Source organism: Oncorhynchus tshawytscha, linkage group LG14 (assembly GCF_018296145.1).
Source record: "Oncorhynchus tshawytscha isolate Ot180627B linkage group LG14, Otsh_v2.0, whole genome shotgun sequence".
NCBI lineage: Eukaryota > Metazoa > Chordata > Actinopteri > Salmoniformes > Salmonidae > Oncorhynchus > Oncorhynchus tshawytscha.
The window spans coordinates 36,010,952-36,037,818 of NC_056442.1; the positions used below are offsets into that span (position 1 = coordinate 36,010,952).

Consider the following 26,867-nt stretch of genomic DNA (forward strand, 5'->3'; position numbering starts at 1 on the left):
TTCTTACTGTAGGTACTGTTCAGTAAGAAGAGCAGGAGGTAATAGGGGCTGTTCTAGGCTATTTGTCTTGGTATAACAGTGTCTAAGTCACATGCTAACTACTCCTAATAACTATCTACTCCCCAATAACCACATAACAAACCTGAGTCCTCAGTGAAAAAATGAAAAATGCCATCTAAGAAATCATATAAAATAAGAGATATCAGGCAAAAACAAAGGCTTTACACATAGCTAGTAATTCTGTACAAATCTGTTATCTGCAATATAATATTCCTGCCGATGAAAGGTATTCAACTATTTAGGTTAGATTGATAAGAGAACAGAAAGGAAAATAAACATAAAGAAATATTTCATGACTGCCAAATCTCAATGGAAAAGATGCGGAAGGCAGAGCGACCACAAGCCACAGTAAATCCAATGACTGTATACATAAAACACTGGAGCAAGACTGTTTTGAAAACAAGTTCAAAGTTCAAACTAATATTCAGAGTGAGTGTGTATAATGATGAGGCACTTACTTGCGTAAGAATAACCTGAGCGGTCCAACAGAAAAACAGACGAGAAAAATGAATGAACAAAAAACTACACAACAAGAGTATGACACAAGAGAAAAACGAAAGAAATGAAACTAGCCAGGCTTTGTGATAGCAGCATCAATCAGCAAATAATAATCAGAATGTCCTCGGATACCAAACTATCAGTTCAACTCTACACATGCATAATATTCCTGAGTTAGTAAGGGGCAGACATTCCATTTCCAGTCACACGACAAATCAAATCAAATCAAATCTGCAACCAGCAGGGGGCACTCAATGGTAAAGAGCGAGAGAGCAGGAGAGAGTGAGGGAGAGAGTTAAAACAAGGGTTGTCATCATCCTAGCAGTGAGAATTCAAGCCAATTGTGCAGCACAAGCCTTGTCATAGATTTTCAAGCACAGCATAGGGCAAATATGTCTGATCTAAAGGTTCTAAGCCAGTGCTGACCAATATGTCTATGGCGGAGCTGGCAAACAGGCTGTACAAACATGGATGTATGTATTGATTCATTCTAATGGGAGTTGCAATGGGTGGTGGCAAGGTGAGGGAAAAGGGGGTGTTGTGGAAGTGAGAAAAGAGGTGTGAAGTGTGTGTGTGTGTGTGTGTGTGACTTACGGACAGGCTCTGTCTTGAAGACCACAACGGGGCTAGTTTCACCCTCTCCCTTGCCATTGATGGCTGACATCTTCACCTCATAGTTGGTCTCAGGCTTCAGGCCTGTGATGGTTATTTCACTCAGAGCTCCTGAGGATACAATTGAGAAGTACAAATACTGACACATCCTCAACAGACTCTGCATTCAGACAGAAATGGTCAGAGACGCCAGTCACCCAAGTCATAGACTGTTTTCTCTGGTACTGCACGGCAAACGGTTCCTGGAGTGCCAAGTCTAGAACCAAAAGGCTCCTTAACAGCCTCTACCTCCAAGCCATAAGACTACTGAACAATTATTCAAATGGCTACCGGACTATTTACATTGATCCCCTCCATTTGTTTTGTACACTGCTGCTACTCGCTGTTTATTATCTATTCATAGTCACTTCACCCCTACCAACATGTACAAATTACCTCGACTAACCTGTACCCCCGCACATTGACTCGGTATCAGTACACCCCTGTATTTAGCCTCGTTATTGTTGTTTTATTGTGTTACTTTAAAAAAAAATTTTTACTTTAGTTTATTTGGTAAATATTTTCTTCGCTTTTCTTGAACTGCACTGTTGGTTAAGGGCTTGTAAGTAAGCATTTCACAGTAAGGTCTACATTTGTTGTATTCGACGAATGTGACAAATAAAGTTTGATTTGATTTGACAAGTAACAAGGATGCAATTATTACAGACAACATTTTATTTTCTTCTCATTTGAGGGTAAATAAAACCAGCTGAATTATTATATTGGATGGATGTTTCATTAAAAAAGGCCAATGATTGAGAAAAATAAACACATTTCATTTTGTTATCCCCTCACATACTCTCTTTATCCTTGTCGCCCCCCGCCCTGCCCCTGTACTCACCTCCTTGGACGTCATAGACCATCTGCACCCAGCTGCCCCTGCCCACAGTCTTCCATTCAGCCCGGTACCGGAGGACGGGTACACCCCCGGTGGCGTCAGGCTCCTGGAACTCCACCCTGGCTGAGCTGGAGAACGGCTCCACCTCCCCGAGGGACGGGGCTGACGGGACATCTAGAGAGGAGAGGAATCACACATAAAGGTACTCATTTAAGAACTACAGAATATTTAATTTGATGCCAACATTAAATATTAGATTCACAATATAGAAGCATGATGATTTTGGATAATTAGCTACAGATTCTGATTATGACTGACCAGCCTGAATGAGGAGAAACTCCTTGGATTCTGTGCCCATCTCATTGGCAGCAGTACAGTTGTAGCTCCCGAAGTCATTCTCAGACTCTGGAGTGACCTGGAACAGAGGAGAGAATCGATGCATGAAAGAAACTCAGGGCAGCAAAGCATTACAAACATAAGGTGACTAGATGCTTGAGTCAGTTTGTTCCACTGTTGTTTGTCCATTAGAGATGCCTATTTTAGTCCTCTGTCTCTGTGCTTCCCTCTACTGAATAATGAAAACACACTCAGTCTCCCCACAGTGGAACTGGGGGAGAACCCTGCAAATACTAGCTGTCACACATTAAATCTTTATGACATGTGGAGTGTTCTTAATTTAGTGTGTGTGTATTCGTGTGTGTCTGTGTGCTCATGCATGTGTGTGTATATCTGCGGGTCTCTACCTCCAGGTAGCTGGCTGTGGGGCTCTGGAAAACCTTGGCTTTGGTGACGTTAGCGTTGGGAAGCTGAAACCCGTCCCTCAGCCAGAGCATGGACACGTCACTGGGGTGGGCCAGGACCTCACAGCTGATGTTAGCTGCATTCCCCTCCCAGGTATACACTGTCACTGAGCCCTGGATCTTAGGAGCATCTATGGACGAATGAGCCAGCAACGTGAATAAGAGATTTCTGTCTTTTCTCTTAAATATTTAAAAGAGTGGACTTTGGCACAAACATTAGAAGCTGCAGGCAGTATGCCAGCCAGGCCTGACTAAGACTTTAAGCACTAGAGACAGTGGCTGTGTCCTTATTCCCTATATAGTGCACTACTTTTGGGAACCTATGGGCCCTGGCAAAAGTAGTGAACTATAGGGTGTAGGGCTCTGGTCAAAAGTAGTGCACTATAGGGTGTAGGGCTCTGGTCAAAAGTAGTGCACTATAGGGAATAGGATGCCATTTCAGATGCAGCCCTGTGACATGTAGAGCTCTTACAGCGGACTTCCAGGTAGGCGGGTTGAGAATCCACTCCGATGGCGTTGCGTGCAGAGCAGAGGTACTGGCCAGCGTCGGTGAACTTGGCGTACTTCAGCGTGAGGGAGGACACACGAGCATCACTCCTCACTACGACGTTCCCATCAAGACTCTATAGGGCAGGACATCACAGGGTAGCAAGCAACAAAAGGACCTCTGTTTGCAGTACATCAATGTTAACCTCCTATCCTATTGTGATCCATGCATTATTGAGAACCCATACATTATAACACTCTGTAGTTATATCATAGTAATATTGAACTCTGAGCCTGGAGACAAACCATTGTAGCATTGAGTGCTTTTCCTATGGCTGTAACAGCAAAAGGTGATGACACTACACACTTAAGAGAGACAGAGATACAGTAAAGATCAAAACCCTCTGTATTGTACAGTAGAGATGTGTACAGTAGCAGAGCACATCACTAATGGTAGAAGAAGCATTATGGATGGAGTCATCAAGAGCTTTTCACACAATGGCTGTAGAGTGAGGAGGCTGAAATCAGTTACAGCAGGCTATTTAGGTCTCAGCCTGTTAAACGCTACTGGTGTATAGTAGTGGTTCCTGTGGACAGGATAACATGCCTAGCTTGCATTTTTACACACAGCCTGCTGTGCGGTTCACTTTATCGTGTGAAATTCAGTGTTGAATTGTTCAGTATTTAATTATTTGTGTACTTTCCCAACAGCAACATACTGTCTGATGTACTGTTTATACATCTACTGTATACATATTATAGGGGAGGCATTCTAGACCACAAGTTGATCCATGAAATTAATGTACAGTACATCAACTCATTGAGGTGCTTCTATTCGATAGAATTAACTAGCTACCTAGTCAGTGGAGTGCCAACTGTGAATGGTCTCTGTAATTCTAAACTAGAGCAACACCATGCTGACTAAATGAAATGGTGGTTAAGACTCCAGCTTCAGAAGTAGAACCAACGCATGTGACACAGGGAAGAGGACAAGAACACAGTGTGCCAATACATTCAAGACCTTGCCAATTAAAACTATAGCAGAAACCCTGCTAATAGCTAACAGGATTGACGTTTGTCTCAAGATACACTACCTGACTTCATTAACACCAGATTCACAAGGTCTAAATAAACAGCCATGTGCGTAACCTTTAGCGTCGGGGTCGGCTACTCTTGTTGTTGACACTGAACAGTCTGGGTCTGGAACTCTTGTTGTTGACACTGAACAGTCTGGGTCTGGAACTCTTGTTGTTGACACTGAACAGTCTAGGTCTGGAACTCTTGTTGTTGACACTGAACAGTCTGGGTCTGGAACTCTTGTTGTTGACACTGAACAGTCTAGGTCTGGAACTCTTGTTGTTGACACTGAACAGTCTAGGTCTGGAACTCTTGTTGTTGACACTGAACAGTCTAGGTCTGGAACTCTTGTTGTTGACACTGAACAGTCTAGGTCTGGAACTCTTGTTGTTGACACTGAACAGTCTAGGTCTGGAACTCTTGATGTTGTTGTTGACACTGAACAGTCTAGGTCTGGAACTCTTGTTGTTGACACTGAACAGTCCGGGTCTGCTACTCTTGATGTTGTTGTTGACACTGAACAGTCTGGGTCTGCTACTCTTGATGATGTTGTTGACACTGAACAGTCTGGGTCTGGAACTCTTGATGTTGTTGTTGACACTGAACAGTCTGGGTCTGCTACTCTTGATGTTGTTGTTGACACTGAACAGTCTGGGTCTGGAACTCTTGATGTTGTTGTTGACACTGAACAGTCTGGGTCTGCTACTCTTGATGTTGTTGTTGACACTGAACAGTCTGGGTCTGCTACAGTCTTGAACTCTTGATGTTGTTGACACTGAACAGTCTGGGTCTGGAACTCTTGATGTTGTTGTTGACACTGAACAGTCTGGGTCTGGAACTCTTGATGTTGTTGTTGACACTGAACAGTCTGGGTCTGGAACTCTTGATGTTGTTGTTGACACTGAACAGTCTGGGTCTGGAACTCTTGATGTTGTTGTTGACACTGAACAGTCTGGGTCTGCTACTCTTGATGTTGTTGTTGACACTGAACAGTCTGGGTCTGCTACTCTTGATGTTGTTGTTGACACTGAACAGTCTGGGTCTGCTACTCTTGATGTTGTTGTTGACACTGAACAGTCTGGGTCTGCTACTCTTGATGTTGTTGTTGACACTGAACAGTCTGGGTCTGGAACTCTTGATGTTGTTGTTGACACTGAACAGTCTGGGTCTGGAACTCTTGATTTTGTTGTTGACACTGAACAGTCTGGGTCTGCTACTCTTGATGTTGTTGTTGACACTGAACAGTCTGGGTCTGAACTCTTGATGTTGTTGTTGACACTGAACAGTCTGGGTCTGCTACTCTTGATGTTGTTGTTGACACTGAACAGTCTGGGTCTGCTACTCTTGATGTTGTTGTTGACACTGAACAGTCTGGGTCTGCTACTCTTGATGTTGTTGTTGACACTGAACAGTCTGGGTCTGCTACTCTTGATGTTGTTGTTGACACTGAACAGTCTGGGTCTGGAACTCTTGATGTTGTTGTTGACACTGAACAGTCTGGGTCTGGAACTCTTGATGTTGTTGTTGACACTGAACAGTCTGGGTCTGGAACTCTTGTTGTTGACACTGAACAGTCTGGGTCTGGAACTCTCACGCCAGTCCAAACCACTGTTAAACTCATGTTAGGTGTCGTAGAAGAGCTGGACTCCTGGCGACCTCTGCATTTTATTTTGCATTGCTTTGAAGTTCAACACCCACACATTGTATGTGAACCATCCCATGAATGCCTCTGTGTTGTTCAATTAGCTACAGTAGGGACCAGTCTGGGGGACAAACTAACTAAGGCAGTGGCTCAAAAGGCACCCTATTCCCTACATAGTGAACTACTTTTGACCAGAGCCCTATAGGCACTAGTCAAAAATAGTCTACTATATGTGATTTGGGAAACTAACTAAGAGAAGAATAGTGCTCATTAGTTCTGTATTCAAATTCAACAGAAGCAGCATGTCTGGGGCATTAAGTATGCCTGAGGAAATGCTTACATAACACAGGCAAGGCAGTCAGTCCGCTTTTCATTCCAACCCCACCGGCCTCCACCACCTCCTCCCTCCATCCCCCACCTTCTCCTCCTCCCTCCATCCCCCACCTTCTCCAAACACTGACAAGGCTAATTACATCAGAGCTGAAAGGGTGGCCAGAGAGTGTGACAGTGTCCCGCCAGCCTTGTGCTGCTCTCACATATGCCACCCCTTATGTACAGGCAGGTCTTATTGTGGTTCTTGGTGAAGCGATGTAGTCCACGTGCCAGGTACATTCATAAGATATTGGTGTAGTGTAGATAGAACATTCCATTTTTGGGTTGTACTGTGAGGTCAAAGAGGGTCAACAACAACTCATCATCATGGCCAAAGACTGGACAATAGCAGACCAGACCATGATACACAATCTCAATCTGTGTCCAAAGGGAGAGCATCAATTTCTGTTCATTTGCAACACGAGAACATAGATTCATTAAAGTTTCATAACTATGGTTTTCAACAACAGAGAGTTTATTAATAATGCAGGGTGGTGTTGCCTATTGGAAACATCAAGCAATTTTAGCTCAGCTCGATCATTGGTGTACCCTAGATCTTATTCCCTGGAAAGAATGAGAACAAACATCCTTCACCAGTTGTCTGATACCTGGCTACAGGTTTCAAGGACAATTTTTCAGGCTGAGTGAAGCCATACTAATAAACCAAAGAGGACTGATAAGAGTTTCTCCATCAGTTTCCATGACTACGGCAACAATAGAAAACAGTGTTGAAGAGAACTGTAAAGCAGAAAATCAATATGGTGAAAGAGGATACATGGGCATAGTATTTGGTAGATAGTGATGGGTATTGGGTATAGTATAGAAGCTATACCTTGTGTTGTTCGGGCCGAGTCCAAGAGGCCTGTAGAGGACACAGACAGAATAAAACAACAAAAAGCAAAGCAATCCATAGACAGGAATCCTCATCCAGTACCTCACAGCTAGGACAAACAACACTAGACAAGCATGCAACTCAACAACACTGCCCATATACCCGAACGTTTACCTGCTGTAGTCCAGTGAAAAGGGCTAACGCTAAAACGTTAAAACAATTAGACTCATCAACCTTCACACTCCTCAGTTGTATTAAACTACTCAGCATCAAACCAGAAAAAGCCTAGCCAGCGGGCTAAAATGGTGTAATGACATAATTTCAACCAGTTTAGCCTGCTGGGTACATGTTCATGTGTAAATAATATACACTACATTGGAGCTAGCATGGAGGGATGCTGGAGATAAAAAATCATACAACATTTCTCCATATATCATCTTCAAAATCTAATTATTAAGAATTGTTTTCATGATTATCAATCATGATGAATCCACATTTAATATGAAGTTATATAATCAACACAAAACTTAACACACAATTCAGCACGACAAAAACATAATCAAACGTGATTAAAAAAGTATTTACTTATAGAGGATTTATTTTCTCTGAATTCTGACATTCAGGTACTGTAATAGAACATGCTTTATGGGTTTCCTAATGTTAAGGAGAAACAAGAGGCATGAAGGAGAGATGATTGATAATGGACGACGGCGTAGTGATGAATGGAAAGGAGTATGGAAGCCAGACAACAAGCAAAATGGTAAACAGCTTTCCATCAGACGTAGAAAACAACCAAGTGTCCCATCTGCTGAAACGTACTGCAGGCAAAAAGGCCCAGAACTCAATTCATTATTAATACAGTCAATCTTAACATTCCTTCCAGACCATCCTCTCTCGTTTAGAGCTGGACGCCTTCCAATCACTCACTCACAGAATAATGAATAATGAGTGAATAATGAGTGAATTCATCTGGCTTCTATTCTGGCATCTATCTTTAATATGGGCTAGTCTATACCACTGTAGACTCACTGCCTGTCATAGAGAAACACAACACACACATCAAGAGACTAGTTAACACTGGGAAAAAGCTTTACTCACACTGCAGGGCAGAACCACACACATGAATAAACCAGACCAACAATACACTATGTCAAGTTAAAGATACTGAGTGAAGACTCATCCTAAGTAGGGAGGGTCCAGATGAACATCTTAGCATGTACTGTATATTGAGCCATCGTATGTAGCTAATGTAGATATTGAGTGTGTTGGTAATATGATATCACTATTCTTTACGGCCCACTGGGGTGTGGCAGGACAGGAGAGACACACACAGCAAGACAGGCCCATTTAACACCTACGTCAGAAAAACAGTTTGGCTCCAAACCCCACGGCGCAGAGGAGGAGCTGCTGCTCAATTAGCTCCGTAATACCGGTGCTGCTGCTCATTATTACAGGACGCATAACTAACAGCACCCCTGGTCGTGGCTGGTCTGACACAGAACTGTGAGGTATGGAATTGAGTTGACACATATCACTGTCAGACCCATGTTTTATGTTTGTTTAAACAATGGGACATGGACCAAAAGCAAATTACTAGCTGATGGTGAGAGCTGTAAACACCATGGCATCTAATCAGTTTAGTGCAAACCAGCACTAAATAACACCCCCCCCCCAGACAAATCTAATTTCCATGCAGCGCTCCTCATCCCCTGGGTAAGCAGTGAGCAGCGAGCGTCTCTCTCAGCTGTGATGTATGATCACATCACTGAAGGAGGGGGAGGGGGGAGGAAGAGAGGCACTGTTGTAGAGGAGATTCTACAGAAGAAACACTCACATAACTATCTCACCCGGCACCACACAAAAGGCATCCTCTCTATAGTCATAAACAGCCCTACAGTAGGGTATGGTTACAGGACTGGGCTGGGGAAGTGTTTTTTTCCCATCCTGACTGGGATCAGTTAGGAAGCTCTCCATCATTTATCCTGGCTAGCAGCATTCCAACTGTCATACCATAAGAACAAACTGCCATTCAATGTCCAGAGAACCACATTGTACCACCACTGACCAGACAGGCACATAAATGAGCGTTGTGTTAGAAGTGTAGCTAGAGAACAACAGCCTCTCTACAGTCTCACCCTACTGTACCAGTGCTTAGTAAAGCAAGCCCTTGGATTGAAAGCATTCTTCTTTTTCAACAACGCTCCCTGAACCAATCATGTTGTAGTGCAGCAGCCAACAGCAACCAACAGCACCACATGATTGAGCTCTCTGATCATTCAGAACATTTCACCTTCAAATGGCTATTCCCAAGAGTTAATAGCTACTTTCCTACTCTCTTTACATCTCTCAACTATCTGAATACTAGACCGATCTCATTGTGTTTCCATGGAGCGCATTATCATAAATTAGGCAGCTCCAGTAAGATTTAATACACAGTAATCTGAAATATTCAATATCTGGTCATCTGTACCAAGTTTGAGCTCTAATGAGCTTTGAAGAAACACATTTTCAAGCGAGTTTGCTCCTCCTTTCCAGAGCCTGAATGTTCTCAGATAATTGCAGCTTGCAAACTTTGTAAATCAAGTATAATGTGTAATATACTGTATATTCATATAACCCAGCCTTTCAGTTTGAGAGATAATATCCAAATCATGCATAAACACTTCAATTACATTTGAGCTATTAACAATTGTTACAACAAGTGCCTTCAAATAAGGGGGTTGAAACAACGACGTAATTACAAAACAAATATGAGTATGAGAGCACTAGAATAGAACAGTAAGCTGGGATAAACTTGTTTATGTAATAGCTAAAACATACAGTATCTTCTTGGAAGACAACGTTACCATGGCATGTGTGACCCACATTTAGGCTATTCTATGGGTTCAAACCTTTTGCCAATCTGATCATCTCAACTGCCATCTCAATGTCTATGTAGATATACAAATGTGACCATGTGAATTTGTCTGCCATCACTATCGTAAATGTGTAAGGAGAGAATGTGCTGTGTAGAATAAAAAATAAAACATATTCTTTATAAAGTAAAGCCTCTTAGGCTATAGTTATTAGTCATTACAGACATTACCTAAGACAACAGTCAGACTCGAGTGGATGAGTGGAAGCTTTCTGAGGGAATAATAAACTTTAACACCGTGTCAACAGGGATAATGGTAATCCAGCACCTCTTTACACCAGGTCTATGAGTACAACAGTCAGCAGACTGGAGAATGTAAAGGAACGTTAAAGCACCGAGAGAGGTGGCAAAGATATATGTAGCATGACACACTAGTGAATAGCACACCACAGCATGCACATGCACACACACTTGTAACACAGACACGATTCTCACAAATATCCCTCAACACCAATTCCACATAGGAAAAACAAAACCACAATTGTCATGCTGATAGCCAATAAGCAAAGACAACAACACTGATTAAAATAATAGGCCTATATGAACAATTCACCATAATAGCTGGATAGATGACTGTGGCACATATTTCATGTGAGAATTGATCATTAGCTTCCCCTTTCACCTGTCTACCAACGTATTTGAACCACAGCCGCTGTGATAAGTGTTGCTAGCACGGCAGAGATGAGGGACAGCCAGGTTCAAAAACAATTAGCAGCCATTTTCCAAATCACGCTATCCTGGCTTCTTATAAAGAAGACATTCCCTCCGGGATCATTGCCCACGAGACCCACAGTGCCAGGCCACAGCTGTGAAGGCCACACCTTAATGCTCCTGTTTTTAAATATGTTCCTAATGATAATTCAATGCAGGCTGCTAATCATTTCTTCACCCACCACCATGGAGAGATGGCTATACCAGTACAACACAGGTGCAAACTCAGGCATTTTGCTTTTGGCTTCAACCTTGACAGAATGATTGATGACAGATATGCAATGAGACAGATCGTCTACATGAGAGGACAGAGAGGGACACAGACTGAGCAGCAGTATGGCACGGAGCTGCCCATATGCATAGAGACGGAGATGATCGGACCGGGAATGGCAACACAGAAATGAGGAGGTTCTCTTTTTAAGGTCATTACGGTAACTGTTTTCTCTTTTGACCTCAGTTGACAAGGCAGAGGAAACCCCCAAAGTTCAAACACCCAGAACCACTCTTTTATGTAAGGACCAGTGCAACGAAAAAGTCAGGCTATATTTGGAAAACATGCCATTTTTGAATCGATTTCATGAACCCTGATAATATCATAGCTTGAGGATTTTCAAGGAATATTGCCTGAAGAGCAGACAAGAAAATTCGATAAAAATACTTATTTGATCCTATCAGGGTTTTTGTCGAATCTCATACCCCATACGCAATTTGTTTTATCAACTGATTTTGTTCCATTTCTGTGCCACACTGATTTCATACCTGATAGATCCTGTTTAGATGTGCCTGCAGGGGAGAGAATGTAAGTAAACGGACCTTCCCGTGGGCTCCACCTATCCACACTCCTCCTATCCTGTACAGGTACCTACAGCGTGTCTCTGATTAAATGGCCCCACCCATTACCTGTCTATTGGACGAGATGAGATCATTGGTACTTAGCTACAGTGCCTTCGGAAAGTATTCAGACCCCTTGACTTTTTCCACATTTTGTTAAGTTACAGCCTTATCCTAAAATGACTTTTTTTAAAGGATCCTCAGAAATCTACACACATAATGACAAAGCAAAAACAGGTTTTTAGATATAAAAAAAACAGAAATACCTTATTTGCATAATTATTCAGACCCTTGCTATGAGACTTGAAATTGAGCTCAGGTGCATCCTGTTTTCATTGACCATCCTTGAGATGTTTCTACAACTTGATTGGAGTCCACCTGTGGTAAATTCAATTGATTGAACATGATTTGTAAAGGCACACACCTGTCTATATAAGGTCTCACAGTAGACAGTGCATGTCAAAGCAAAAACCAAGCCATGAGGTCGAAGGAATTGTCCGCAGAGAGCCGAGACAGGATTGTGTTGAGGCACAGATCTAGGAAAGGGTATCAAAACATTTCTGTCTCATTAAAGGTCCCCAAGAACACAGTGGCCTCCATCCTTAAAAGGAAGAAGTTTGGAACCACCAAGACTCTTCCTAGAGTTGGCTGCCTGGCCAAACTGAGAAATTGGGGGAGAAGGGCCTTGGTCAGGGAGGTGACCAAGAACCCAATGGTCACTCTGACAGAGCTCTAGAGTTCTTCTGTGGAGATGGGAGAACCTTCCAGAAGGACAACCATCTCTGCAGCACTCCACCAATCAGACCTTTATTGTAGAGTGGCCAGATGGAAGCTACTTCTCAGTAAAAGGCACATGACAGCCCCTTGGAGTTTGACAAAAAGCACCTAAAGACTCACAGACCATGAGAAACAAGATTCTCTGGTCTGATGAAAGCAAGATTGAACTTTTTGGCCTGAAAGCCAAGCGTCACCTCTGGAGGAAACCTGACTCCATCCCTATGGTGAAGCATGGTGGTGGCAGAATCATGCTGTGGGGATGTTTTTAGCGGCAGGGACTCGGAGACTAGTCAGGATGGAGGCAAAGAGGAATGGAGCAAAGTACAGAGAGATCCTTGATGAAAACCTGCTCCAGAGCTCTCAGGACCTCAGACTGGGGCGAAGGTTCACCTTCCAACAGGATAACAACCCTAAGCACACAGCCAAGACAACGCAGGAGTGACTTGGGACAAGTCTCTGAATGTCCTTGAGTGGCCCAGCCAAAGCCCAGACTTAAACCTGATTGAACATCTCTGGAGAGACCTGAAAATAGCTGTGGAGACACCTGAAAATAGCTGTGCAGCGACGCTCGCCATCCAACCTGACAGAGCTTGAGAGGATCTGCAAAGAATGGGAGAAACTCCCTAAATACAGGTGTGCCAAGCTTGTAGTGTCATACCCAAGAAGACTCGAGGCTGTAATCGATGCCAAATGTGCTTCAACAAAGTACTGAGTAAAAGGTCTGAATACTTATGTAAAGGTAATATTTCCGGGTTTTTTTCTAAAAAACTGTTTTTGCTTTGTTATTATGGGATATTTTGTGTGGAATGATGAGCTAAAAATGTAATCAATTTGAGAATAAGGCTGTAAATTAACAAAATGTGGGAAAAGTCAAAGGGTCTGAATACTTTCCGAAGGCACCGTATATGGACTATGTGGCATTGTATGAAAATATAAGATCCATAGATGACTGTATGTAGCAATCTGCAGGGGACTAGCAGAGGCTGCTATAGGGACATAGGTCTAAACTGCTGTAAGGACATAGGTCTAAGCTGCTATAGGGACATAGGTCTAAACTGCTATCGGGACATAGGTCTAAACTGCTATAGGGACATAGGTCTAAACTGCTATAGGGACATAGGTCTAAGCTGCTATAGGGACATAGGTCTAAGCTGCTATAGGGACATAGGTCTAAACTGCTATAGGGACATAAGTCTAAACTGCTATAGGGACATAAGTCTAAACTGCTATAGGGACATAGGTCTAAGCTGCTATAGGGACATAGGTCTAAGCTGCTATAGGGACATAGGTCTAAACTGCTATAGGGACATAGGTCTAAACTGCTATAGGGACATAGGTCTAAGCTGCTGTAAGGAACATAGGTCTAAACTGCTATAGGGACATAGGTCTAAGCTGCTATAGGGACATAGGTCTAAGCTGCTATAGGGACATAGGTCTAAGCTGCTATAGGGACATAGGTCTAAGCTGCTACATGTATAGGGAAATAGGCCTAAGCTGCTATAGGGGCATAGGTCTAAGCTGCTATAGGGACATAGGTCTAAGCTGCTATAGGGACATAGGTCTAAGCTGCTACATGTATAGGGAAATAGGCCTAAGCTGCTATAGGGACATAGGTCTAAGCTGCTATAGGGACATAGGTCTAAGCTGCTATAGGGACATAGGTCTAAGCTGCTATAGGGACATAGGTCTAAGCTGCTACATGTATAGGGAAATATGCCTAAGCTGCTATAGGGACATAGGTCTAAGCTGTTATAGGGACATAGGTCTAAGATGCTACATGTATAGGGAAATAGGCCTAAGCTGCTATAGGGACATAGGTCTAAGCTGCTATAGGGACATAGGTCTAAGCTGCTATAGGGACATAGGTCTAAGCTGCTACATGTATAGGGAAATAGGCCTAAGCTGCTATAGGGAAGATGTCTAAGGTGGGATGGTAACTAGGTAGCTACTAGGTAGTAATATGAACTTCTATTAGCTAGCTGAAGCTTTGGGGTCATACTTAATCAGCAGAGATGAACCTGGCTAAGGGAGCCTTGCCATGTTTAAGTGAAACACATCCTCTGAGTGTCCCTCTGCAGTGGGGACACAGCCCCAGGCTGGCCTCTCTCTGTGGGCTGCCTCTACTGTACCTGCTCTCCCTCAGTGAAGGGGCGCAGGCCAAAGCTCCAGTTGATGGTGGGGGTGGGGTCCCCTGACGCCTCACAGGTCAGAGTCACCTGCTCAGCCATCTCAGACGTACTCTGGTTCAGCAGGAAGGTGATCTTAGGTTTCACTGTAGCAAAGGCAGACACACACAGAGCCATTATAACCAACCTGCAGTGACACTCACCTGTATGACCTACAGTATAGCTACATTCACAGTATGCAATCCCATAGTGACATCAATCACCTGCCAGATCTGATGATAGAACTTAAAACCTAGAGTTATAATCACAACATAACCCCCAAAATAATCCAATGTTAAAATCCTCCCACTGTGAATAAATATAGACAAACCATGATTAACCATCACAAACCCATCACATAGTCAATCATCTGTCAGCACCAAGTGAGAGGAGTCCCTCACCAAACACTCTAAGGCTGACTTCCTGTTCGCTCTCCCCAGCCTTGTTCTTAGCGATGCAGGTGTACTCTCCCTCATCCAGCTTGGCTACCTCCATGATGGTCATCTCTGAACCGTCCTTATTAAACCTGTACTTGTCTCCTGACTCCAGAAGAACACCGGCTCTGGGGGGAGAGAAACACACACACACACACACACACACACACACACACACACACACACACACACACACACACTGATTATTCTGATTTACAATCAGCTTTTGTGAAACGAAGAGAATCGGATTTGACGACACAACTAAAATAAGTCTGCTGCTAACTACGCTTGATGAGAATTTTTATCTAATAAATAAATAAGTATTTTTCCCTCTGTGAAGTAGGTCAAACAGACTTAATTCAAATGATCTCAATTCATTGTTTATCAAAATAATGTTTCAGTGTGACATTGAATCGCTATTTCCGATTTAATGACAATGAATATTTTTAATCCAGTCTTCAATCATGATCTCTATAGTCTATACCAGAAAGCCATTTATTTATTGGCACTGACAATGACCCCTAGGCTCAAAGCTTATCACATTGACTGATGAGTTAAAATAGCTCTTCCCCCTTTACCTAAGACTCAACCCCAAAGACAAGTGTCACATGGAGTTCACACCAGTCCTTTCCCTCACCTAGCATCAAGGGGAACAGCTCCTCTAACTCTTCTAAGAAGGTGAGAGCAATACACTACACTGCCAACAGAAAACCAAGGGCAGGGGACTCGCATCACTCGCATTGGTGTTGGTAGCCTATGAGTTCCATGGTCAGATGGACATCTGCAAAACACTGGTTAGTGGTATATCAGTCTACCAGCCTTGAGTGTGTGCGTGTGCGCGTAAGATAGAGTATGTGCTCCAGTCTTACCGTGCCCAGGTCACCATGGGCTCTGGGTATCCATCAGCAGCACAGGTCAACATGGCAGACTGGTCCACACCTGCTGTGGCATTCACCTCAGACTGCCACACCCGGATGGTAGGGAGCACTGAGGGAGGGACATTAACACACCTGAGACCAAGTTATTACGGCTGAAATCCAGCCCACAGTCATCTTCTGTCTAGGATGTTGATAGATGGCTTAACACCACAAAATGGTGTCAAAACCATGAATAAAGTGACAAGGGAATAGAGAGGGAGGAAGAAGTGGGCTGACCGTTGACGATGACCCTAATGATCTTGAGGTCAATCTCTCCCCGGGCCATGAGGCGGCCCTCACAGGTGTACGACCCCTCGTCTGTCTTCTTGATGCCTCGGATCTGCAGGTGGTTGTTGGGCAGGATCTTAAAGCGGACTGAGAGAAGGATCAAATCAGAATTAAATTGTAATGTATGAGTATTCTGATTGAGGGATAAGAAAGGGCTTTTCAGACGGAGACCCCTTAACTCAAAATCTCACTTTCTATGTAAATTCTTTAATTAAAGTGTTTAAACAGTTTCATACCCACCAGTTATAACATTTGTCAAAGAATTGCTCAAATGGAACATTGTCTGACAGCTGGATAGGGACTTTTCTGACATGGTTGAGTAACAACGGGTGACAAGGCTGACAGTCAAAGAGTGTGTGTGGGGGGGGGGAGTGGAAAAAGGAAACAGCAAAAATATAGGAACCCTTTAGCATTATACAATTCTGATAACTTTACCAAAATTCACAGGTTTTTCACAAATCCTGCTTTTAGATTTAAGCAGGAAATCCTGATTCCTTCAAAGGGGATTTCTGGAAAACATGGGAATTTGGGGGAAAGTTACTGGAATTGTGCAACCCTACTCCAGGCTAAATGGCATCTATCTCACCATCCTTCTCCATCTGAATCTTCACTCCTTTGTGTTTCCAGATGATGGTGGGGGGAGGGGAGCTGATGACGTCACAGACAATGTTGGCGTTGTCCCCTTCATTGAACTCTTGGGGGGAGGGGGCGTTCTTGAAGGTGATCCTTTCTACAAGACAAAATACAAGAATGTTAGTCAACCATTTAAAACCATGAAGAACATAATGGGTGTGTCTCAAATGGCACCCTATTCCCTACGTGGTGTACTAGTTTTGACCAGGGCCCATAGGGTGCACTACATAGAGAATAGGGTGCTATTTGAGACATAGCAATGGGTTCATTTAACTGTTTCCCCCTACACCTCAGCCTCTTAACTGCCTTTATTCTAAACACATTAGCATGTTGTGCCTAGTGTGAAACCATAAAGGGTTTAGATGATGGACTGCTGATGCTTGGCAGTGTTTAGCTATAGAAACCATTAGTCAAAAGACATGCACAACAGACATTAGGCCTTGTCTTAATGGGCTTTGGAGGGGTTTATTGAACTGATGAAAAATCCATCTCCAGCTGAAAAACAGAAAATAAAGATATTTTTCCCTCAAGCCCTCAATAAAAAGTTAGAGCTTTTCCTTCATAACTATACTGAAGGTTAAGAACATTTCAGCTTAGGGTTCTTAATATAACAATTTAACGCTCTGTGATCAGGACATCCCCCTGAGTTTTTATACTATGTCATAATGCAAACACACACTGGTTTTGAACAGGACATATAGCCTGCGTACCAAATGGCACCCTATTCCCTAAATAGTACACTACTTTAGACCAGGGCCAATGGGACTCTGGTCAAAGTAGTGAACCTTATAGGAAGGGATTAGGTTGCCCCTTTGGACACATCCCTAGAGAATAAAGAAGGAGGAGCAGTTTACGGTAGAACTTGACGTTGACGGTGGCTTCTGCTGACTGGTCTCCGTTGGTGGCCAGACACTTGTAGGTCCCAGCGCTGTCCACCCCGGCCTTGTAGAGCGTGAGCGTGGACGAGGACTCGTCGTTTCGGGTTACGGTGATCTCTGGTTTGTTGGGCTCTATCCTCTCCCCGCTCGGAGAATACCAGTCAATCTCCTTTGCTACCCCAACAACTGCACAGAGACAAGAGACGGTTACATGTGTTTGTTTTTGTATCTAACTAGAATCATTAGGATGAAACATTTTGCTATCACAATGTTGAATCTCTAAACGAGACAAATAAAGAGCCAAAAAGAAGGCTATCAACCTAGGAAACAACCTATACACCTTATTAGGTATTAGTACTCCGTTATCCTAGAGAAGGTTACAGCTACCTTGTTCCTGTCTAGTGGCTTGACAACTGTGGTCTACACACAGCATATCAGGACAGGACACAAAATGTCACAGTGTATAATCAGTACTGCACAATGGAATCCAAACATTTCCAAAGAGGCAGTAGTCTACTACAGTATAATGATAGAGGGGCAAGCTTACCTTCACACAGAAAGAACTTGGACTCTCCGACACTGATCTCTCCCTGGGTGGGGGTGATCTCCACTTCCAGACAAACTGACAACAGAACAAAATAGGGACATTAGACAGAGGAGAACTTGGAAGCAGTGTTAAGTTTGTGTGTGTGTGTGTTTGTGTATGTGTATGTGTAGAGAGAACATTTCATTAATGACATATGATATTAAAGCTTATGTCTGCAGCGCTGTTCTACCTGTAACCAAAAAGGGTTCTCCTATGGGAGCAGCCGAAGAAGAACCCTTTTAGGTTCTAGATAGCACCTTTTGACCAGGGCTAGTAGCTCTGGTCAAAAGTAGTGCACTTATATAGGGAATAGGGTGCCATTTGGGAGGCTGGCCTGGACGCCTCCACGCCTCCACACCAGCAACATCCTACTGTACACCATGCTCGGATGAACCAGTAGAAAACATATGAAATGGTAAACAAAACACAGCAAAGAGAGAACTGGCTGCAGAGGGAGAGAAAGTACTTTGTCCATGCCTAAGGTGATACAGTAGCCTCCATCTCAGCATGCAGGTAGGTAAGTTAGCATGCAGGTAGGTAAGTTCTACTGCTCTTATTGACAGTGGAGCAGCCAAGGGGGAGAAACTAAATCAATCGTTTCAACACAGAAATCTATTCCAAGCCATGGCTCAGGCCTCAGAGAAGCACCTCTGGCAGATCGATTGAGACTTTATTTTATTGACTGGTAAGACCACGGTAAGACTATGCACTTGGCTGACACCTGCAGAGTAAAGCCTTGTTCACAGAGGTAGTTTGAAGTGACTCAAATCCATTTTCTTATTAGAATCTCATATTTTTGATGCAGTCTAAACAGGCAAAAAGCACATGGAATCAGATGTTTCAAACCACATTTCAAACCACCTTCCTAGGTGGTTTGAAATCAGATATAAATCAGATTCCTGGCCATGTGACCTGTGTCTGAATGGTCGTGTCTGAATGGTCATATCTGATTTATCTGCCCTTAAGTGATATCTAGACTGTTATTTGGCATATCTTGTTGCTTTGTAGCTACACTGTTGACAATTTGACAAGAACATGTGGTAGCTAACTAGCTTGTTAATTGTTTACAAACAATGAGAGAATGTGATGGCAGGCTAAACAGCTACCTAGTAAGCTAGTTAACTGCTGTGGCTAACCAAAACCGACTTGTTTTGAAAGTTGGAGTATCTTATCGTTTGAGGCTTTAAAAATGTTCTTACACTATGATTTAGAACATTTAAAGCCTCAGGGAGACTTCCATGGCAGGCATTGTTGTCACCTTAGCTTGCTAGATGCTACACTACAACTTCTGAGTGCACACAAACTCGCCACTACTATGTCAACTAGCGTAGCCATGTCAGTCTGAAAACATACATCCGATTTAGTCACTTGTAACTTGCTGTTTGAACAGTCAGAATACCAGAACAGATTTGAAAAACAAAACTGATTTGAGCATTAAGTGTGAACAAGGCTTTATTAAAGACAAGGGAATACAGATCAACCATCTCCCTAGTGATAGTAATGTGCTAAGAAGAGTGGGCAAACCCCTTACTGAAGGACTGAGGCATATTTCATCATTCTGTTAACCTTTATTTAACTAGGCAAGTCAGTTAAGAACAAATTATTATTTACAAACCTGGACGACGCTGGGCCAATTGTGCGCCGCCCTATGGGGCTCCCAATCACGGCCGGATGTGATACAGCCTGGATATCAATCTGTATTTGTTGGACATTTCCTATAAAATATCTGATTGCATCAGAGGTGATTGATGTGAGATGTTATCTACCAACAATATAATCCAAATTCATTAACCCAGAGAAATAACATTCTGGAAATGGCACTTCTAATTTGTAACACTGTCAACTCAGCTCTGATTTCAGATTTATAGACCTCTAGATATCAAAGAACCATACATCATCAGATTGGGCTAGTTATCACAAAGTATCGTGGAATCGTTAAGACAACAAGCGGCATAAAAGCAAAATGGTTCCACAAACTGTGTAGCCTACCCTTGGAAGAACCTTGTGCCAATCAACTTCATATCAATTCTATGGGGAAAACACCCTACTTATAACGCAGCTTTCAGTATGATGAATCCCATAGGTAATTCACACACTTGGAAGAATAACTTAAGACATAAAAATGTGTGTTTTACAGACTTGTTGACATTCTGCTGTGCGTTGTGTTGCTAACCTTACTTTGCTACCTGACAACTTTACGTTTTTTACTTTTTAATTACCATTTATATTTTTAGTTTTTCCCTCACTCAACTTTTTTTTCATTCAACTTCTTCACTCCAGATAGTTTATCTGGACATGGTTCGTCAGGACCTCCACCAGCCGAAGCTAAGTAGTAACATTAACATGATGCCATCTAATTGCAGTCGCTGTACTCCTAATATACAGGAGAACGATCGCCTTATGTCGAGGATAGCTGTGCTTTTCTTTTGAAAAAGCTATTGTGCAGCAACTCACTGCCTTCCTGAAGACAAACAATGTATACTAAATGTTTCAGTCTGGTTTTAGACCCCATCATAGCACTGAGACTGCACTTCTGAAGGTGGTAAATGACCTTTTAATGGCATCAGACCGAGGCTCTGCATCTGTCCACGTGCTCCTAGACCTTAGTGCTGCTTTTGATGCTATCGATCACCACATTATTTTGGAGAGAATGGAAACCCAAATTGGTCTACACGGATAAGTTATGGCCTGGTTTAGATCTCATCTGTCAGAAAGATATCAGTTTGTCTCTGTGAATGGTTTGTCCTCTGACAAAACAACTGTACATTTCTGTGTTCCTCAAGGTTCCGTTTTAGGACTACTATTGTTTTCACTATATATTTTACCTCTTGGGGATGTCATTCGAAAACATAATGTTAACTTTTACTGCTATGCGGATGACACCGGATGTACATTTCAATGAAACACGGTGAAGCCCCAAGAGTGCCCTCGCTGGAAGCCTGTGTTTCAGACATAAGGAAATGGATGGCTGTCAGGCTTTTAAACTCTGACAACTTTTTTTTTGCTACTTTTAAACTCGGAGATGCTTGTTCTAGGTCCCAAGAAACAAAGAGACCTTCTGTTGAATCTGACAATTAATCTTGATGGTTGTACAGTCGTCTCAAATAAAACTGTGAAGGACCTCTGCGTTACTCTGGACCTTGATCTCTCTTTTGACAAACATATCAAGACTGTTTCAAGGACAGCTTTTTTCCATTTACGTAACATTGTAAAAATCAGACATTTTCTGTCCAAAAATGATGCAGAAAAATTAATCCATGCTTTTGTTACTTCTAGGTTAGACTACTGCAATGCTCTACTTTCCGGCGACCCGGATAAAGCACTAAATAAACTTCAGTTAGTGCTAAATACGGCTACTAGAATCCTGACTTGAACCCAAAAAATCTGATCATATTACTCCAGTGCTAGCCTCCCTACACTGGCTTCCTGTTAAGGCAAGGGCTGATTTCAAGGTTTTACTGCTAACCTACAAAGTATTACATGGGCTTGCTCCTACCTATCTCTCTGACTTGGTCCTGCCGTACATACCTACACGTACGCTACGGTCACAAGACGCAGGTCTCCTAATTGTCCCTAGAATTTCTAAGCAAACAGCTAGAGGCGGGGCTTTCTCCTATAGAGCTCCATTTTTATGGAATGGTCTGCCTACCCATGTGAGAGACACAGACTCGGTCTCTCCTTCAAGTCTTTATTGAAGACTCATCTCTTCAGTAGGTCCTATGATTTAGTGTAGTCTGGCCCAGGAGTGTGAAGGTGAACGGAAAGGCACTGGAAAAACGAACCGCCCTTGCTGTCTCTGCCTGCCCGGTTCCCCTTTCTCCACTGGGATTCTCTGCCTCTAACCCTATTACAGGGGCTGAGTCACTGGCTTACTGGTGCTCTTCCATGCCGTCCCTAGGAGGTTTGCGTCACTTGAGTGGGTTGAGTCACTGACGTGGTCTTCCTGTCCGGGTTGGCGCCCCCCTCGGGTTGTGCCGTGGCGGAGATATTTGTGGGCTATACTCGGCCTTGTCTCAGGATGGTAAGTTGGTGGTTGAAGATATCCCTCTATTGGTGTGGGGGCTGTGCTTTGGCAAAGTGGGTGGGTTTATATCCTGCCTGTTTGGCCCTGTCCAGGGGTTCGTCAGATGGGGCCACAGTGTCTCCTGACCCCTCCTGTCTCAGCCTCCAGTATTTATGCTGCAGTAGTTTATGTGTTGGGGGGCTAGGGTCAGTCTGTTATATCTGGAGTATTTCTCCTGTCTTATCCGGTGTCCTGTGTGAATTTAAGTATGCTCTCTCTAATTCTCTCTGGCCACCCCTCATAGCCTGGTTCCTCTCTAGGTTCTCCCTAGGTTTTGGCCTTTCTAGGGAGTATTTCCTAGCCACCGTGCTTCTACACCTGTATTGCTTGCTGTTTGGGTTTTTAGGCTGGCTTTCTGTACAGCACTTTGATATATCAGCTGACGTAAGAAGGCCTATATAAATACATTTGATTTGATCAAAATCAAATTTACATAGAGCTGTTTGGAAATAAACAGCATCACACCAGAAAGTAACTCATAACAAATGTCTGTCTCCATTCCACTTCACAGGATAGATTCATACGTTCAGCTTTCTCCCACACACCATCAGCACCACCCACTTCTGACTGGAGAAGACAGCCCTCCGAGACCAGGCTCATTCACCAGCCTTTTGTCTGGTTATCCCGAGTGATGCTGTGAGGAGCCTGGTGAGAGGACCAATATGAGACCATGTCTGCGTCCCAAATAGCCCCCTATTCCCTATGGGCCCTGTTCAACAGTAGTGCACTATATAGGGAATAGGCTGGGACTCAGCCCTGACCTATCAAAAGGGCTCCTGCATTAGCTAGTTTTCTCTGAGGAGCCTCTGTCTGTGCCAGCCCATATGGAAGATGCATGGCTATAATGGGGTCTCCACCGCCAAGAATAGCGAGTTCTGGAAGTAGTCATTTCCAATATAGAGCAAGCATAAACGTCATAAACCAAGCAAAACTAACCTCAAGTACCAAGCAGTAGATTAACTATGCATGTCCGGTTGGTTTCTGATGGAGAGTGAGACATGTAATCCTTGCCCTTGTGATACATACTGTATCTCTGTGTGCAAACATCTGAGCTTCATATAACCAGCAGAGTATTAGCTACAGATGTTCAGTAAGATTAGGTTATATCACTCTGTCATCCAGTATAAGCACATAGCACGGAATGTCCCATCAAAACAAAAACAACGGTAGCTAGGTATCATGGAGGTTATCCATTTGTGCATGCAAGATTAGCTTGCTTTTGAAATGTAAATAAGCCTAATTGCGGAGGGTATTATTACCAGATGGGTGATATTAAGGAACTGACTGTCAGGCTGTCTAGGCTGCAGTAGACTGGATTAGGGGAGTCAATTTGCTGAGGCACCCCACAAGGGAAGAATCAGATTTCTGAGAGAGATGGAATCAGTCTCTAATACATGACAAAAGATAGGCTCTAGATACTGTAAGTTATCATAAAGCCTGCTCTGACCATGGGAACTTGAAACCAATGAAAGATTGAAAGAGGAGAGCAATTTATAGTTTACAGTAGATAGGGGGCTTTAAGACTAGATCCAAATACAGTATACAGTCAATCCCTGACTGAGCACAGTGGCCAGTAGATACATGTTATTTCACAAACCCACACAGAGAGAGAGAAACGGGTTGAGAAAGAGAGAGACAAAGACAGGGATAAGAAAGAGAGAGACAAAGACAGGGATAAGAAAGTGTGAGAGAGGGGGGGAATGAGAGAGAGAGGGGATGGAGGGGTGTGAGAGAGAGAGAACAAGAGATGGAGGGGTGTGTGAGAGAGAGACAGAGACAGAGAACAAGAGATGGAGGGGTGTGTGTGTGAGAGAGAGAAAGAGAGAGAGAGGAGAGAGAGAACAAGAGATGGAGGGGGTGTGTGTGTGAGAGAGAGAGAGAGAGAGAGAGAGAGAGAGAGAGAGAGAGAGAGAGAGAGAGAGAGAGAGAGAGAGAGAGAGAGAGAGAGAGAGAGAGAGAGAGAACAAGAGATGGAGGGGTGTGTGTGTGAGAGAGAGAGAGAGAGAGAGAGAGAGAACAAGAGATAGACTGCTTCAGCAGTGTCCCATTATGAATGGCCCAGACAAGCATATCTCCTCTCTGTTTTGCTAGCATTGTTTTTGTATAGAAATAAGGTCAGCCCAGCAGCAATGATCAACAACACAGCAGACTTTAACCTAAAGAAGGTAACCACTGGAGTCTGAAAAAAATATGTTCGTTTTTTTGCTCCAAGAAATCAATGATGCCTGTCAGCCTACAGTGTGATACAATAACTCCATGTGATTTAAACAAAAACAAAAAGTCCACTTGCTGTCACGCCCTGACCTTAGAGAGCCTTTTTATGTCTCTATTTGGTTTGGTCAGGGTGTGATTTGGGTGGGTATTCTATGTTCTGTTTTCTATGATTTTGTATTTCTATGTTTTGGCCGGGTATGGTTCTCAATCAGGGACAGCTGTCTATTGTTGTCTCTGATTGGGAATCATATTTAGGCATCCTTTTTCCCTTTTGTCTTTGTGAGAAATTGTCTTTGTTAAGGGCACTACTGCCATTGTAAGCTTCACGGTCGTTTTTGTTTTCTTGTTTTTGTTGGCGACATTACAAATAAAAGAAAATGTACGCTCACCACGCTGCACCTTGATCTCATTCCGACGACGGCCTTGACACTTGCAAGAAATTCATCCCCTTCACAACAGGGCAGTGTATAGTTTTGGTTATGGATACTGCCAATGGTTATGTGTATGCTCAATTTCACTACTGTAAGGAAAGACCACTGGAGTGGAGCAGAGAAGCTTGTCCAAACTGCCAACATGGAAACAGCATGATAGCGCTCCGCCTCAACATTATTAATCTACTAAAAGCAACTGTTAAGATTATTCATGCATAACAACACTTTTCATCTCCTGATGCATGGACTACATGGCAAATACATGGCTACGACAGAATAATGAGAGTCCCAAAATATTTTTCCTCCACATAGCACTAGCGCTGTCACGATACCAACATTTTAAAAATGATACGATACCCGGCCAAATATCCCGATACCGAGTAGTATAGCGATACCACGAAGGGAGGTGGATCAGCGGCGTAGCGTCCTGTTTGCCCCGTCCCGAGGACGCTTTTCCTGTTTTCTAAACGTTCTATGCATGTGCTACTAAAAAAAACGCTGAAATTCACATTGAATACAACACATTGAATTTAACTTCACATTATTCAGTAGACAATAGAATACTGCAGAGAATAGCTGATTTGCTCATGTTTGTAAAGGCCTACCTGTGACTTGACTGGAGGAATGGGAGGAAGGAATATACAGTAAATGCATAATGATCTGCATGTCATTGTGCCAGTAAGGGTAAAACACTGCATAATGATCTGCATGTCATTGTGGCAGTAAGGGGGAAAATGCATAGTGATCTGCATGTCATTGTGCCAGTAAGGGGTAACACTGGATAATGATCTGCATGTCAATGTGGCAGTAAGGGGGAAAACTGCATAATGATCTGCATGTCATTGTGCCAGTACGGGGAAACACTGCATAATGATCTGCATGTCATTGTGCCAGTAAGGGGTAACACTGGATAATGATCTGCATGTCAATGTGGCAGTAAGGGGGAAAACTGCATAATGATCTGCATGTCATTGTGCCAGTACGGGGAAACACTGCATAATGATCTGCATGTCATTGTGCCAGTAAGGGTAAAACAATGCATAATGATCTGCATGTCATTGTGCCAGTAAGGGTAAAACACTGCATAATGATCTGCATGTCATTGTGCCAGTAAGGGTAAAACACTGCATAATGATCTGCATGTCATTGTGCCAGTAAGGGTAAAACACTGCATAATGATCTGCATGTCATTGTGCCAGTAAGGGTAAAACACTGCATAATGATCTGCATGTCATTGTGCCAGTAAGGGTAAAACACTGCATAATGATCTGCATGTCATTGTGCCAGTAAGGGTAAAACACTGCATAATGATCTGCATGTCATTGTGCCAGTAAGGGTAAAACACTGCATAATGATCTGCATGTCATTGTGCCAGTAAGGGTAAAACACTGCATAATGATCTGCATGTCATTGTGCCAGTAAGGGTAAAACACTGCATAATGATCTGCATGTCATTGTGCCAGTAAGGGTAAAACACTGCATAATGATCTGCATGTCATTGTGCCAGTGTAAAACACTGCATAATGATCTGCATGTCATTGTGCCAGTAAGGGTAAAACACTGCATAATGATCTGCATGTCATTGTGCCAGTAAAGGTAAAACATTGCATAATGATCTGCATGTCATTGTGCCAGTAAGGGTAAAACACTGCATAATGATCTGCATGTCATTGTGCCAGTAAAGGTAAAACACTGCATAATGATCTGCATGTCATTGTGCCAGTAAGGGTAAAACACTGCATAATGATCTGCATGTCATTGTGGAAGTA

The 26,867-nt window shown here is 43.1% G+C and overlaps 1 protein-coding gene across 19 annotated transcripts in view; it reads right to left on the reverse strand.

The window, feature by feature from the left end:
- LOC112267126 (neural cell adhesion molecule 1) overlaps positions 1–26,867 on the reverse strand; it is a 115,175-nt gene that overhangs the window by 17,487 nt on the left and 70,821 nt on the right. For 4 of the 19 annotated variants that reach the window (XM_042297435.1, XM_042297437.1, XM_042297439.1 and 1 more), the window contains exons 2-14: positions 18,352–18,426; positions 17,781–17,990; positions 16,880–17,023; positions 16,243–16,380; positions 15,958–16,075; positions 15,056–15,216; positions 14,619–14,761; positions 7,257–7,286; positions 3,320–3,470; positions 2,791–2,978; positions 2,366–2,462; positions 2,051–2,221; positions 1,153–1,281 (exon numbers count right to left, since the gene is read on the reverse strand). In XM_042297435.1, the coding sequence (XP_042153369.1) occupies positions 1,153–1,281; positions 2,051–2,221; positions 2,366–2,462; positions 2,791–2,978; positions 3,320–3,470; positions 7,257–7,286; positions 14,619–14,761; positions 15,056–15,216; positions 15,958–16,075; positions 16,243–16,380; positions 16,880–17,023; positions 17,781–17,990; positions 18,352–18,426 (1,755 nt within the window). Of the gene's footprint in view, positions 1–142; positions 176–518; positions 534–1,152; positions 1,282–2,050; positions 2,222–2,365; positions 2,463–2,790; positions 2,979–3,319; positions 3,471–7,256; positions 7,287–11,640; positions 11,665–14,618; positions 14,762–15,055; positions 15,217–15,957; positions 16,076–16,242; positions 16,381–16,879; positions 17,024–17,780; positions 17,991–18,351; positions 18,427–26,867 lie in introns of all 19 variants that reach the window. The other 15 variants (XM_024445230.2, XM_024445229.2, XM_024445235.2 and 12 more) reach the window with 6 other exon arrangements.